The sequence below is a fragment of the Diadema antillarum genome, unplaced genomic scaffold (genome assembly GCF_040938485.1).
Source record: "Diadema antillarum isolate AM-2024a unplaced genomic scaffold, OU_Dant_1.0 seq00000512_RagTag, whole genome shotgun sequence".
NCBI lineage: Eukaryota > Metazoa > Echinodermata > Echinoidea > Diadematoida > Diadematidae > Diadema > Diadema antillarum.
This window is the reverse complement of record NW_027271466.1, coordinates 2,500,434-2,517,026: the sequence shown is the minus strand read 5'-3', so window position 1 is coordinate 2,517,026 and position 16,593 is coordinate 2,500,434. Positions and strand designations below refer to the sequence as shown.

Here is a 16,593-nt window from a genome sequence, read left to right as displayed (position 1 = left end):
TTAACAATACTTGATATTGATTTTACTAATTCAAATTTTTACATTGGTTGTTTCTCTCCCTAACTCACATTTTAAAATGATTTTGAAGCATTAATGCTGGGTTTTTATTTCATGTGCTAATGGTAAATTATGCCTTTAAACTTGTAGGCCTATACCACAAACTTAGGGGCATATTGGAGAGATTATGGTACACTGACTGTATCTGGCAGAGGCAATGGAAAGGTACCGAGTAGTAGACAGTGCTTGGCGCTGTTTAATCTGTTGTCAAAAGCAAAATCTTGTGACCTTAAAGTTTTTAGAATGTCGCAAGGATGATAATGCCTTTATTAAAGTACCCTTACTCATTACTAAATTTGGAGTAACATGTGCTTTATGTCGGGGCATTTACCATCGTAAGGATTTTTTTCCAAGATCCCATGATGTATAATTTTAACCAAAATGTCAAAAAAGTTTGTCCTTTTTTTCAAACTTTGCTTTGAGTCAGTGACTGAAGACATTTCCTTTGCTGGGTACGCGAGGACGGGATAAAACCACATTACACAAAATCACAGTCCAGAATAGGCCTAATGCTTTCAATGTTCTCACTTTCCAGTTACTCACACATAAAAAACTAGAGATTGTAATTTGTCATCACTGACAAATTAAGGTGATCCGATTTTTTTTTATCAATAATTCGAGTCCTGATCGCAATAGGCATGACCATACAAGTTTCATCTGTGTTTAGAGACATTGGTCGTGTGATGTTTGCATTCTCATTTAGCAAAGGGAGTCATATCTGTCATGTTAGGTACCAAATTCTGTATACACTATAACGAAGAAACAGCAACAAGTACATATGACCTTTGACCCACCTTTGCACTCCCAAGATTGCATCTGATGAAATAGTGGTTATTTTGTGAAATGATTCTCGCGACATCGTCTATACGTGTGAAAAATATGGGAAAGATAGGACAGGTATTCACTAAGATACAAGATGAAACATTTATGACCTTTGACCCTAATTTACATACCAAAGATGTTGTCCGATCTAGTAGTTGTTATTTTATGATATAATGTACGAGCCATGAACTAAACATGTGCAAAATATGGGGGTGATAGGGCGTGTTTTTCTTGAGTTATTGCAAAGAAAGTTGCAGAAAGAAAGAAATATCTCAATACATAGAAGATAAGCTTTAATTTCAGCCAAGTTTTTTATCGTAATTCCGACATCGTATAAAAAAAACTAAGGGCACATAACGATAGCGCAAAGTCTCAGCTACAACATATTAAAATCTGGGAGAACTTCACCGAAGGGTAAGTGAGCTAGTGCTCGATAAAGACAATCATGTCAATTTTCACATTTAAAAAAATTCCTTTCCATAGAGATAACACGTCATAACGAAGATACAAAAAGAAGTACATATGACCTTTGACCTCAATTTGCACAGACAAGATGGCATCTGAGTAAAAAGTGGTTATTTTGTGAAATGATCCTTGTAATATGGTCTTTGCGTGTGCAAAATATGGGAAAGATAAGACATGTATTCACTAAGATACAGGGTGAAACACTTATGACCTTTGACCCTAATTTACATACCCAAGATGGTGTCCGATCAAGTAGTTGTTATTTTATGAAATAATTCACGTGACATGAACTAAACATGTGCAAAATATGGAAGTGATAGAGGCCGTTTTTCTTGAGTTATTGCAAAGAAAATTGCAGAAAGAAAGAAATATCTCAATACATCGAAGATAAGCCTGAATTTCAACCCAATTTTTTGACGTGATTCTGACATCGTATGAAAAAACAAAGGGCACACTTACGGTAGCGTAAAGTCTCAGCTACAACATATTAAAATCTGGGAGAAATTTACTGAAGCTTAAGTGAGCTAGGGCTCAATAAAGATAGTCATGTCAATTTTCATTTCCAGAAAAACTGCACTCCCATAGAGATAACACGTAAACTGGTCAAATTTGACAAGATTACTTTCAATCCATTTTTACGAGGTGATACTGTTATCCAATCAAAATTTTGTTAGTTTATGTTTAAAAGAACATTAGATAAGCTACATCATACTGAAATCTGGGTAAAAATTGACGAAGGACTAGTGAGATACGCTCGAATGAACTTGAAATTTGATGACGTCATTTTGAAAATTAACTTTTTTTACTTTATTAAGAAATTTGATATCTTTTAATCATTTTGTCAGCATTGCCACCCCATGAAATGACATGTACAACTCATCAGCTTTCAAAATATGTACAGAAAATGGGGGGTCACCGTCCATCCTGACGAGTAAAATCGGATTTAAAATTGGCAGTTTTTTGGCATAGTTGTACTGTATATCGCCATTGACGCGCGCGCGGAATTTCAACTTTGACGGGCCCGTATGACGTCATATTGAGTCGGATTGACTTGAAACTTGGTAGAAATATTCCTTGACATTTCAGGCAGCCGATTAGTGTGAAAAAACTGGAAATTTCTATTGCATATGAGCTGTGCGTGCGTATATGCGCGCGCGCGTACGCGTCCGTCGATTTTTTCTGAAATACTCCAAATGACCTGAAACGTGTGCAAAACAATTTTGAGCTCGATTGGAACATATTAAAATTTCAACGCGCGCGTACGCGCTCGTTTACCAGGGTCGTGATGAAATTTTATTAAATATATCGATAGAACTTGACTTAAACTATATTTTATGTAAATGTCATTGAGAAATTCCATTTCATTAATGAGATACGAATGTGAACGTGATTTCAGATAATGACGTCATAGTGACGTCATGGTTGACTGATCACAAAGATACATTAGATCTGTCGTTCTTATGACGTGATACATATATGGTATAAGTTTAAAAGTCATAGGTGGATGACTTTTTGAGTTAACCGCTGCACAACATTTGAGGAGAAAGAAATAAAGAAGAAAGATTCAGTACAGATACAATAGGTGATCCGAGAGGATACTCGGATCACCTAACTAGAGATTGTAATTTGTCATCACTGACAAATTAAGGTGATCCGAAGGTAACAAAACGATAGCGCAAAGTCTCAGCTACAACATATTAAAATCTGGGAGGAATTCACCGAAGGGTAAGTGAGCTAGTGCTCGATAAAGACAATCATGTCAATTTTCACATTAAAAAAAAATCCCTCCCATAGAGATAACACGTCATAACGAAGATACAAAAAGAAGTACATATGACCTTTGACCTCAATTTGCACACCCAAGATGGTATCTGAGTAAAAAGTAGTTATTTTGTGAAATGATCCTTGTAACATAGTCTTTGCGTGTGCAAAATATGGGAAAGATAGGACATGTATTCACTAAGATACAGGGTGAAACACTTATGACCTTTGACCCTAATTTACATACCCAAGATGGTGTCCGATCAAGTAGTTGTTATTTTATGAAATAATTCACGTGACATGAACTAAACATGTGCAAAATATGGAAGTGATAGAGTCCGTTTTTCTTGAGTTATTGCAAAGAAAGTTGCAGAAAGAAAGAAATATCTCAATACATCGAATATAAGCCTGAATTTCAACCCAATTTTTTGACGTGATTCTGACATCGTATGAAAAAACAAAGGGCACACTTACGGTAGCGTAAAGTCTCAGCTACAACATATGAAAATCTGGGAGAAATTTACCGAAGCTTAAGTGAGCTAGTGCTCGATAAAGATAGTCATGTCAATTTTCATTTCCAGAAAAACTGCACTCCCATAGAGATAACACGTAAACTGGTCAAATTTGACAATATTACTTTCAATCCATTTTTACGAGGTGATACCGTTATCCAATAAAAATGTAATTATGTTATGTTTGAAAGAACATTAAATAAGCTACATCATACTGAAATCTGGGTGAAAATTGACAAAGGACTAGTGAGTTACGCTCGAATGAACTTGAAATTTGATGACGTCATTTTGAAAATTTACTTTTTTTACTTTATTAAGAAATTTGATATCTTTTAATCATTTTGTCAGCATTGCCACCCCATGAAATGACATGTACAACTCATCAGCTTTCAAAATATGTACAGAAAATGGGGGGTCACCGTCCATCCTGACGAGTAAAATCGGATTTAAAATTGGCAGCTTTTTGGCATAGTTGTACTGTATATCGCCATTGACGCGCGCACGGAATTTTAACTTTGACGGGCCCGTATGACGTCATATTGAGTCGGATTGACTTGAAACTTGGTAGAAATATTCCTTGACATTTCAGGCAGCCGATACGTGTGAAAAAACGGGAAATTTCTATTGCATATAAGCTGTGCGTGCGTATATGCGCGCGCGCGTACGCGTCCGTCCGATTTTTTCAATTTTTCAAAAAATGCTCCAAATGGTCTGAAACGTGTGCAAAAAAAATTTGAGCTCGATTTGAGCATACAAATATTTCAACGCGCGCGTACGCGCACGTACCAAGAGAAAATGTGAATTTTGAGAATATGAGTAGAATGCGCATAACTTGAAATATATGTGACGTAAATTTCATTGAAAAACTTCATTCCATTAATGAGATATGACTGAAAATGTGTTTTCATATAATGACGTCATAGTGACGTCACGGTCGACTGATCACTTTGATTTTAATTCGATTGCCGTCTTTGGGACACGATACATACATGGTATAAGTTTGAAATTGATAGGCAGAGTACTTTCTGAGCTAACCTCTGCACAACTTTTGGGGAGAAATAAAGAAAGAAGAAGAAGAAGAAGAAGAAAGAATCCGTACAGATACAATAGGTGATCCGAGAGGATACTCGGATCACCTAATAAAAAAATAAAATCTCTCTCGCTATGTAGACGAATCTCTTGGTAGACCCATTTTTTAAACTCAAGCCTAGGGCACAGCAGGTGAGAGACTGTGGATTTCATCTGCAGTGAAAAGATGGCTCAGACCATCTTTGTCACAAACACAGCCACCCAGGTGCTTTGTATGAAAGTTCAAGGTTTTTTGAGAGAGTTGACTGGTACTGGCCTTATTCCAAGACACACTTTGTTTTCTTCAATGTACAAGTGCCACCAAACTGGAATTTATAAAGCAGAGTGCTCAGTGTGTGTTTGTGTAAATCTTACTTGTAAATGATAATGTATGAATGTGATCATGACTGCTCAGTTGCCATCAGATATGCATGCTATACATGTCTGAAGATATTCAGACTCAATTGATATTGTTCATGTACTTCAATGATTTGAGAAATGTTTGATTTCCATTCTCTCCCACCAGACTTTGCCATTGTCGTGGCCAGTGCTGCCTTCCTCTCCTTCCTGTGGCAGGGTCTGGGTCGGATGTCACGGATGCTGCAGCGTAAGCTGGACTACTACGCCCGACTGGAGCAGGAACTGGTGTCAAGGGACCGTCGCCACCGGTACCACTCGGGCCATCTTCACCACCGGGGAGGCATGGGCGGCGGTCCCGACAGCCCCTCCAAACGTCCGGCGTACCTCTACCACAACGGTCACGTCTTCCACCAGACCACGGACTACATGGAGCTACTGGATGCCCACCAAGAGCGGCAGATGACGCTGGACGGGAGCACCAGCGCCCAGCTGCAGCGGCAGCAGCAACGTAATGCCAGCCTGCTAGAGGGCGCCACCACCAGCAGCAGCCCCAGTCACCTCGCCTTGGACGAGGGAGAGGAAGACGTTTTCCTTGAACCAGACCCTGACCGCCAACACACCGACCCGCACAACGCCACGGTACTGACAGATCTGACTGAGCTAGGTGCCGATTCGACAGTTCGGTCATTATCATCCAGTTCTAGGCAGGAAAGAAGTCTGTCCATAGACCTGGGCCCAAATAGGTGGAACTCCCTGCATAAGTCTAAAAGGGGCTACATTGGGAACTACTCCAGAGTGGGACTGAAGTGTTATAGGTAAATTGATTGCATTGTAAATATAAAGTAGTTTATGTATGGTTCTTCCTAGGTTTGCATATATGTCACTCTGCATCACAAAACCAGCAAAAAGTCGCCAGACATGGATTTTCATTTAAGGGCAGATTCTGAAAGAGCAGACCCTCACTAGTCTCAGGTTTAAAATGATGTATTGCTCAACTGAAATGGACTCTCCTAACCTATATATTATTGGAAAGAAAGCACACACTCTGGAAAGTGTGAACTGAGAAAAGAGGCTCTGAAGTACAGTGTCTATTCAAGCACTTAATCTTCATAAACTAGTGTGCTAATTGTGCCATGAATGAGACAAAAAAAACGGGATGTAAACCGCTGGAGAAACAACAATGAAGAGATTATCAGATTAGGCTGAAATTAAAGATACTGTATTAACACATTCTGTGCATGATTAATGCCAACTTTCAAAGCAGTAGCATCATCCCTTCAAAAGTTTCTAGACTTGAAAGTGAAGAGTATGCAAAGGGTTATCATGAAATGAAAAGGGGTCTCAAAGACATACCTGATCTCACTACTCTACAAAAAAAAAGTGTTGTAGAAAAACTGCTGAAAATGCACTTTCCCATTCATTTTATGATCCCAAACTTTTGAATAATGAAGAAGAAGGGTAGCTCTTTCAGAAAATATGAAAAACCCAATATTGACTAGGTTGACCTGTTTCACCTTTTTTTGAGTCTTAACGTAAACTCAAGGGGTGCGACTTTTTGTTCATTTTGTGATGCATGGTCACATATTATCTATTCAATAACATTTTATTCTGACATTTTTTGTTTCAAAGGAAATTTTCTCTCTATTTGATAGGTAAGCTATTTGTATTTCTGTCTGTATTTATTATTTTAACGGCATCAGTACAGTATGCGTCCCCTTTATACTTTGGGGTATTTCACACAATACTTCCATTGAATCATAATGCAATGATTGTAAAGCCAAATGATGCAGAATGCTCAAGATGCTCGTTATTGGGCTGCTCATATTGTCACTTGACAAAGAGTCATACGGATCACATGTGGGAGAGAACTGAAGACTTTGTGTTCTTCAGGATAAGGTGTACATTCCCCACCTGCAGTGTAAAAGTGTTACTCAAGCTGAACAAACATTGGAAGAAATACAAATATGGTTCCCTGGAGATAGTACAGGCAAATGATACCACCATTCATGACCCAAGGTCTCACACATTGTAGCATTCTGGTGAAATTCTATGAATCACTCACTCAGTCATTCAATTATTTGCACTCTGTCAATCGAGAGTGCTCAACCCTAAAGCAGAGAAGCGTTGCTACCCTTGAATGGTCCTGACTTTACCCTTAAGTATTGTGTTTAAATGGATTAATTTATCTACAGCATTAAAGGCATGTTTAACCATTTGCAGATGAAATGAAAAACCAGCAGTTTGCTTCAAAATAGTTCTAAAATGTGAGTTAGGGATAAACAACCAGTGTAAAAATTTTAACCAGTAAAAGTGATATTAAAGTATTGTTGAATATACAAAATGTGAACAATAGTTATAATAAAAATGTTTCAATACTAAACCGTAAACAGTTATGGTTAAATGAGAAAAATAGTAACATCTCCTTATATTTCAGGCTTTATTGCAAAAATTATATTGTAGGATGTTTACTGATACAATTGACATACATATATGCATCAAATGTGATATCTTGACCATTTTTTAAATCACTGCTTCCAAAGGTAAACAGGACCTCTAATAAACAGCAGTAACTAGAAGAAAATATCTGCAGAGACTGGACAGTGAAAACATACTAAGTGACTCCTTGAATGTAATGGCAAACTGTAGGACAATGTTGACTAAATTGTGGCAAGTCCTTTGAGATTGGAGCATTTGAAAATTCTACCAAAATGAAAAGAGCTTGGTGGTGTGGTATTTAATCAGGGTGTATTACATTTCCTTTCAAACAACTTTTTTTACTTGTCCTCTTGTCCTTTTAGTGTCCTCTTGTAGTAGCATATCAAAATGATGTTTGAAGAGAGGCTTTTTTTTGGGGGGGGGGATGCCACATGATCTTGATGATCAACAATAGCTAGAAAAGCAAGTATATCCTGGTCAGACCACAATGAGCTGTATTTAGTGAAATGGATCACTGCTTCCAAATTTCAAAGCAGTGCTGTACTGATCCTCTAACTTCCCTTCATGTTAACACTTGTGTCAGTACGGCTGTGATCTCACAAAACTATATGTATCTCGTGTGAAGTGATCTGGAGATATTTACGTTTAAAGTTTAAATGCCTACCGTTGTACACATAGAGTAATTTACGTAACTTGGAATTGTATTCTACAACAAAAAGGAACCTTTATGTTTTATCTAACTCAAAGTACATGCTCATTGCCACATATTTAGAGAAATTTTTGAGTTTTTTTAAAAGATACGTGGTTCTGCCTGATCATGAGAATCCCATAGATTGTGTACAAATATCACATGCGCGTATGGATTGGAACTTGAGATACGTAGTTCTGCCAGCCGCTCAGGCTGCCTCCAGAGGAAGGAGTGCGATCAGGCAAAACTACGTAACTATAGCAGTTACGTAGTTTTGCCTGACCAATAGACACCGCTAGTTACTTTCCGAGCTATGTATCTCAAGTTACATAGTTCTGCCAGCTCACCAATGATGTAATTTTTACCCCAAAACCTTGATATTTGAGAATTTTATTTTAAACATTACGAAGAGTTATGCAATCAGATTTTAACATATTAAATATGATGTTATGAAAAACTCAATAAGCCAAAAAAAAAAAAAAGTCAAAAAATGAGATACGTACAATTTTGTAGTTCTGCCAAATCATGGCCGCGTACGAGAGAATATGTGAATATCTATCTGCTTGTTGATGGTTCTCTTATATTCTTATGAGACCAGAAGTTTGAACATTGTGTTTTCTTTTATGGCTATCTTCTGTAGGATGGTCACCCTTTTATTCATAAAGACTGAATTAGAATCATACACTCTGCACCACACACACAAATTAATGTTTTATCAAAATAGAGATGTGTATTAGAAATTATAGATATATTTGATATTAAAAAAAGTAAGGCATTTTTTACTGGATGAGTAGTGAAGTATTAATGTTGAGTGATATGCCTAGTGGCCAAAGGGACATAATGTTATGATCTTTCGTACATTTACAGTAGAATGCTATATTTAAATCTCCTTATCTGTTTCTGTGTATCACCCCCCCCCCCCTTCTCTCCATTTCCTGCTGTAGGTTTTTATACCACTGTATATTAGCAGTGAACCACACCCTGAAGCTCGCTATTGGCTACGTGCTGATGCTGGTCGTCATGACGTACAACGCCTGGTTTCTGGTGGCAGTGCTGGGCGGGGCAGCGTTAGGGTACTTCCTCTTTGCCGCCGACCTTCAGACAGCGGCGATGCGGACAGAGAGTGCGATAGTGAGCCGGAGGATGAGGAGGCGTCGTCTGGAGAACATCCGGCCGCAAACTTTCCAGCCGATCCACTAGCACATGATGTTCACAGACTTTATCTCTTTTTTTTTTTTACAATCCACTCTCCATGCCAAATAAAGAAACTGCATTCAATATGTGTTATTATGAAGACGTATACTATATCTAGCCTATCCCCTACCCCTATGAAAGAGACATTTTGTATGAAAAGCCATCTTGTAGGATATAGTATAGCCATCAGCAGATTTGTTCGATTGTCTCGCTAGTTGTAGCTAAGATGGCCATTCTTGCCAACTTGTTTGATGTGACTTTCCTCAAAGCATGAAAGTTTGAGCATCAGCTGGCGAAATTTTAGATCATATTGTCATATGTGAGCATGTTATTAAAGGCGCATAGACCTGGTAATTGCGGGGGCGCTGTTGCATGATAGTGCCGATTGCCGTTAGCATTGATATGAAGATTGCCGAAGTTGAGTTGTCATCAAGAGTAATGGGTGTGGGTGTTGCTAGGTAACGTTGCCTTTGTTGTCTTCTCTGCGCATTGCGCAGTCTGTAGTAATGCCAGCGTGCATATGTGCTTCTCAGTATGACATCACAAAAGAAGTTTGCTGAAGCTGTCATCCCCCCTCTGCCGAATCATGAGCCGAACTGTGATTGGACCACTGACTACAGTGGATTGGACTTTTTCGGACTCTTGGAAATGGGTCATAGATGTAAGCGCTAAAGAAGAGTCGATAGCATAAATCTCTGTAGGAAACTTGCGCCATGCGTCTACATACGCATTTGACTAACCCACCGGGTCCATGTGCCTTTAAAAGATGAGATAGTGGATAATAAAGTCCTTACATTGCTGATTTACAACTCTTGATTGATGCTTGGTAAAGCAGATTAGGATAGGATGAGTGCAGGAATACTGCACAATTGTGGTTTGTCTGGGCTGATGGACTCCAAAGGCCGTACCAAATTTTTTTTTTTTTTTTTTTCAGTTTGTTGCCCTTCAGGGAGATACCACTCTAGTTAAGTTCACACGCTGTTCCTTAACTTTAAGTTTAGGTCTAAAGCTTAATTCTCGATGATTAGCTTGTAGTGTAGCACCTTGTGGACGCACTCGAAAGTTAGCAATCTTAAAGTTTAGTCGGTGATTAGAATCATGAGACATCTTAGGGTTTACTCTCTCTTCACGAGCCACAGGGGTCCCTACTCATGGTTTCGCTCCTCGTGGACAAAATAATCAACGAGCTTGTGAGTTAGCATGAACATCGCGTCTCGTTCACTTCGCTATTTTGTATGGGTAAAAGGTCATCTAGCAAAGACTCTGCACTTCCGTTGTAATCAAGTGGGGCTTGCTCGTAAGTTTTAACTTAAAGTTTACACATATAGGTGCGCATGTGAACCCACGTCGTGAATTCATGAGTGGAGCTAATCATCGACAGTTAAGTTTTCGACCTAAACTTCAAGTTTGGCAACTGTGTGTGAACATAACTAATAAATCATGCAGCTGGGCGGGGGACCACCAACTTGGTTACTACCCAACCCCTGCCCCCAAGGAGACTTCTCGTTGTACAACTGTTTGGCTCCTAGCGTAAAAGTGGATATTTTCTTGCACCTAATCTTTAACACATGGCGTGGCTAAAGTAGTTTTTGAATTTAAGTTTTTAATTCTTCAGAATTAAAACATCAACTATTGGAACATACAGCAAGCAAAAATGCGTTTATTTTTGCTCGAGTTTCTGTTTGCGCGAAATGTGTGGAAATTTCAACACCGTGAAAATGTCCACTTTTTTAGTACCAGCATGTAAAAGGACCTCCCCAGTGTATAACCCCCTCTAATACATACTGGAAGTGCATCTGAGAGGAGATTATTCAGAAGTCTGCGACAGGGAAGGGATATTTGATTGTCAGGCAGTGGGTAGGTGGGCTAATCACGAAGTGATGGGTTAATTGGTCCTTCAACCCAGCAGCAAATTAAAGGATCAGAAGCATCTTAACAACTTTTGAATCTCCATGGTGACGTGAGAAAGACCACACTGCCGACTTGGATTCAAATCCTTCACTGCCAAACAAAGCACTTCTATCTGAAGTGTAAGAAGTGCTGCATGCACAAACAGGGAGCTATGATGATAATGCTTGACAGGTACTTGGCATGTTAGGCAGATTGTATGTATATTTGAGTGACAATTTAGTCAACTCTGCCAGCACAGGACAAGGCTGCCAATGATTTCTTTTATCATGATTTTGAATGAATTTGATATATTATGAGAGATAAGTATTGTTATTTATTTTCTTTTTAAAGGGATGGTACAGTATTGGTGGAGATGAAAATTGGGCTTTTAACTTTTTGCGAGATACCAAGAAAACACTTATGATATAGTACAGAGCATACCATTTTAAGAGGAATTCAGAGCTTATTTGATGAAAATCGGGCTTGGAATGACTGAAACATCCAAAAACAGAGTAAAACAAAGCGATCGTAATAAAGTGTGGGTCTCACACTTTATTAGAATCGCTCTTTTTTGGATATCTCAGCCATTTCAAGACCAATTTTCATCAAATAAATGCTGAATTCCTCATAGAACTACATACTCTTTCATATTTCATAAGAGGTTTCTCATTATCTAACCAAAAAATGTTAGAAATCTGAAGTTAGGTCTCAACCAAAACTGTACAATCCCTTTAAAGTACAGTGAAAGAGAGAAAGTAAAATGTGTGACAAGAGGTTACAAAGGTTTTTTAAGATTGAGACACAGAGAGAGAGGAAGAGACAATGAATAATTATTAACATTCCATGTTTATTGGGCAGCACAATGACTGAAACATCATTTCAGACAGATTTGTCGAAGTTAGCGACCAAAAGAGTATTGTAATGACATCTATCTGTCTTTGGTAACAATTATCAAATACCTTGGGAAATGCAACCAAAGAATAATTAAGTTGTACTTGCACAGGGAAAGTTTTAGTGTATTGGTCAGCAGTGACCAACATCACCGCTTGAATTTTTTCTTTTTTTTTTTAATCACTATTATTGGAAGACGACTGAGCTGTCTTCACAATTATAGGTGGAGTAAGAGAAGGAATTTTGTGATGGGCCATAGAGGTTTTATGGCATTGGTTCTTTCAGTGCTATTAGTACATTGTAGTCTCCTCTAAAAATAGAAACTGTATAAGCTGTTATTTTTTGCGAGGGTTTAATTTTCACGAATTTCATGAATTACAGGTGGATCGCAAATTTGATAACACACGAAAATGTCTCAATGCACTTTAGTGATAGTGCATTTGATGTTAGTGTAGGTGTGAAAACAAGATCTTGTGAAAATGTCTATGATCTCCTCGTTTGCGAAAATAACGGGGCATACAGTACTCAGTGCCAAGCACTTGCATCATAGGCATTGATATTTAATTTGTGTGTGTGGGTTTGTGTGTGGGTTTGTGTATGTGTGTGTGGGTTTGTGTGTGTGTGTGTGAGTTTTTTTTTTTTTTGGGGGGGGGGGGTGGGGGAGGGGAGGAGGGGGAGGTGAACTACATAATGTATGCAAATTGATTGATTCCTCACTTTGAAAAGGAACAAGCTATTTAATTCACTTGTTTCTAGTAACCCGCTGAGGACGATTTGATCGTGCTACAACATGCATTTCCCATAGACGCTTGCCCGAGTTTTCTCGTGACTTGTCCCTCAACAGTATGTGTCTACAGTCATTGTATTAGTCTGTTCTGAGAGATCATTTCTGTAATGTGTACAAATTCTATGCATGCTTTGTTCACAAAAGATTGCCTTAGCAACCACAAGGCTTGCCCTACATAGCAACAAACGATGAATACTAAGTGAATCGCACCCAGGAAACTGAATTGAAAGGAGCAGGTGAATAAAGAAGGAGTCATTGCTATGCATGCTGGAGAAAGAGAAATATCCACAAATTATGATTCATTTTCATAACAGTCTTTTTGTGGTTTTTCCTCTGAGGATCATGTCACAAGCTACAAGCGACTTTCATTATAACAAAGTCGTTGGGACATGCAGCTGTCCTTCATTATAACGAAATTTCATTATAACCAAACTGTAAAGTATATAAAGATATATAGATGATAATTTAGGGACCTGAAGTTTCACTTTGTTGTAATGAGAATTTTGTTATAATTTTGTTTGTTATAATGGGAGTGAACTGTATTTCATATACCTTTACATACATGAGATTCAATGCTTGGAATGTGGTTAGCATGTATAAGTTGTTGCTATGTTGGGGCAAGCTTCAGTCAAACCTTCTGGTTGTCAGTAACAACCTTTTTTTAAGGTATTATATGCATGAAATCTAAATGTGATAGTAAAGCTGTATTATTGCCAAACACTTCATGTGTATCTTTGTAAATGACCGAGGTACACATGTGTATATTCAATGTGTTGTACTGAATGTACAACTCTATATTCAATGTGTATTGAAGCCAGACTACAGTAGGCCTATATATGCCAAACATTGTCAATGTTCAGCTCATATCTGTACTGGAACTCAAGACTGTTGAAGTTGCCAACTAGTTAATGCACTAGATATCTGAATACCATGATATAGTAGTAATAAGTGTGTGATTTGCTATAGGCTTTGTTAGAGAGAATTGTGGTATATGTATTTATTTCTGTGGATACTACTTGTATATTTTCTCACATTGCGCTGAGGTCAAATTTTCAATAGGAAAATGCCAATCAGAGAAGTGTAGTATAACTCTGGCTCATATATCTTGGAAAAGCGTTGCACTCCAAGGAGAAATGTGCATTCCTAGAAATTCTCCCGTGATCATTGCCATCGCACAACAATTCTACACAAGACCATACACAAGATGTATTTTGATATGTAACAATATATCACAGATTATTTTCAGTGTACAAATATATAAGCGTGAGAGAAACAGATTTTATATTCATGTGAATATTCTCAAACTTATATGGGGGTCTATGGTCACATGTTCTATCAGTTTTTTTGTTGTTGAAAAGACTGTTTTACTTTGCCACATTATTTCAATGATAGCTAATTTCTTTTTTTATCAAAGTGATTATTAAACCCTTCAAATATTTTTATAAACACTTTTTTTTTCTCTCTCTCTCTCTTTTGCACCACTTGCAGTCAGGGTATGTTTGCGATTGTGTTCATCAGTGTCACCATAACTCACTTACCTACTTGTGTAAATTTCGCTATTGTGTGGAGGTTCATATTCATGTTTAGACAGTCAGCATTTGGCGTTCATACTGCCTGTAACCTGCATCTCTCTAGCAATCTGTCTACAAAATATGTGGCCTTATATAAGCAAATGAGTACCGTTCACGCATATCATTGTTCAAGCTCCCGCTTTTTAGTTGTATACCAGGTTCTATTCCAGAACAATTTATGCAAGTGTCCAATCATGATAGAAAATGTCAACAGCAATTTCCTTTCAAATTTGTACCACTCTGAGTGAGTGATAATCTCAAATTGGTCAACCAGCAGTTGTACGAATTCTATTGTTACTGGAATTGCAAGTCAGCAAGAGAACAATCTATTTTCTTTGGGTTTATAGTTTGATACATTTTTTTTGGGGGGGGGGGGTTGGGGTAGGGGGAATGTGCCACATTAGCTTTGTATCATGTATTAAATTCAAGCAGAAACCCAATGAAGATGCTACTGGACATGGGACTTATTATAATGCAGACCTGCCAATATGTTTTTAGGATAGACTAGTTCTTGCAGAGAAATGTGGGGCACCAGTTGGTGTCAGATAGCATCTGACTGTATTGTAGGGAAGCTCAGACTACACTGGAAAAGTTGTAAATTGGATGAGAGAGAATCATTTTATTTGTTTTATGAGGTGCTCCTCCCTTGGCATTTAGGGTGGATATGATATCTCGTACGCCAGCTTCGAGAGTAAAATCTGGCTCAGCTGATGAGGTTATACCTTTCCAGTCGTGGATCATCAAAAACACTTCTTGTGAGTTTATGATAAATGATAATACTTGATATAGCTGTAGTACTGCCACACCTTTGTAACTTTGTGTTCTTGAACAATATACATGATTGTACTGTACAATGTATTTATTATGTTTGGTCATCTGGGGCCCTTGGCTCTCACGCACATAACAGCAAATCTCAATAAAGGGAGACATATTTTAGATTTTCACTTATTCCATAGAGTTTGTTGTGGTGTTTTGCATGGAGTGTAGATGGTAGTGAGAGGAAAAACCCTGGGCCCGAATTCACGAAGGTAGTACAAATGAAGCCATGGTTTAAACCATGGACAAAAACCATGGAGCGCCAAGTGTCGCATGGAATATTTCGTTATGAAATCAGCCATTTTGTCGATGAAATTATTATTTTGTAACGAAATTACAACATTTTGTAATTAAATGAATATTCATCCACGAAATGATACATTTTGTTAACGAAACAGTCATTTTGTCGACGAAATGACCAATCTCGTAACGAAATATTCCGTGCTACACTTGGCGCTCCATGGTTTTTGTCCATGGTTTAAACCATGGTTTCATTTGTACCACTTTCGTGAATTCGGGCCAAGGGCCTGAATTAAATGGTAAACAAAGTTTATTGACTGCAGACTTCAGGGCTGCCAACTCTCACTCATTGAGAGTGAGAGTCACTTATTTTGGTCCTTTGTCACTCTAAAACTTTATTTCATTTGCATGCATTTCTATTGATCTCACTCATTTTGAATAGCATTGGCCTATGAAAGTCTCACTCTCGACTAGTTTCCAATGTTGGCAGCCCTGAGACTTGGTGCAAGTTACGGGTCTTCTTCCCATTGATCCTATGTTCGATGCTGCCACTTAAAAATATTGGAAGTTCGTGTCAAAATGGATCTGCCTCAAAGATAGGAAGAGAATAGATACATATCTCATTGCTAACAATCAACCACTTTTTAAAGGAAGATATGGTTTTTATGTTGGTACAGTTTGCCAATCCATACTCGTGAAGATGAGCAATACACTGCTGTTAAAGGGGAAATCCAGTCCAAATACAAGTTAGTCTGATAAGAAAGAGTAAAATATTAAGAGTTTAACGGCATAAATTTGATTGAAATCAGATGAAAAATAAGGAAGTCATGGCATTTTGAAGTTTTGCTATGTTTGGGGGGAAACAGTTCTTGAACAGTCAGTATGAATATGCGAATGGCAAAGTGAGCATGTCATTCCTTCACAACTTGCCATATAGTTTGTACATAAAATTTTGATTTTTTTTTTTCATTCAAACACAATTATGCCAAGGCTCAAATTCTCGTACGTATATCTAACTGATCAATGTTCTGAAGT

At 38.0% G+C, this 16,593-nt stretch overlaps 1 protein-coding gene across 1 annotated transcript in view; it reads left to right on the top strand.

The window, feature by feature from the left end:
* LOC139734139 (uncharacterized) overlaps positions 1-10,486 on the top strand; it is a 54,401-nt gene extending 43,915 nt beyond the window's left edge. Inside the window, exons 4-5 of the mRNA XM_071644946.1 lie at positions 5,212-5,860; positions 9,114-10,486. Of these exons, the coding sequence (XP_071501047.1) occupies positions 5,212-5,860; positions 9,114-9,369 (905 nt within the window). The 3' untranslated portion in view covers positions 9,370-10,486. The remainder of the gene's footprint in view (positions 1-5,211; positions 5,861-9,113) is intronic.
* The last annotated feature ends 6,107 nt before the right edge of the window (positions 10,487-16,593 follow it).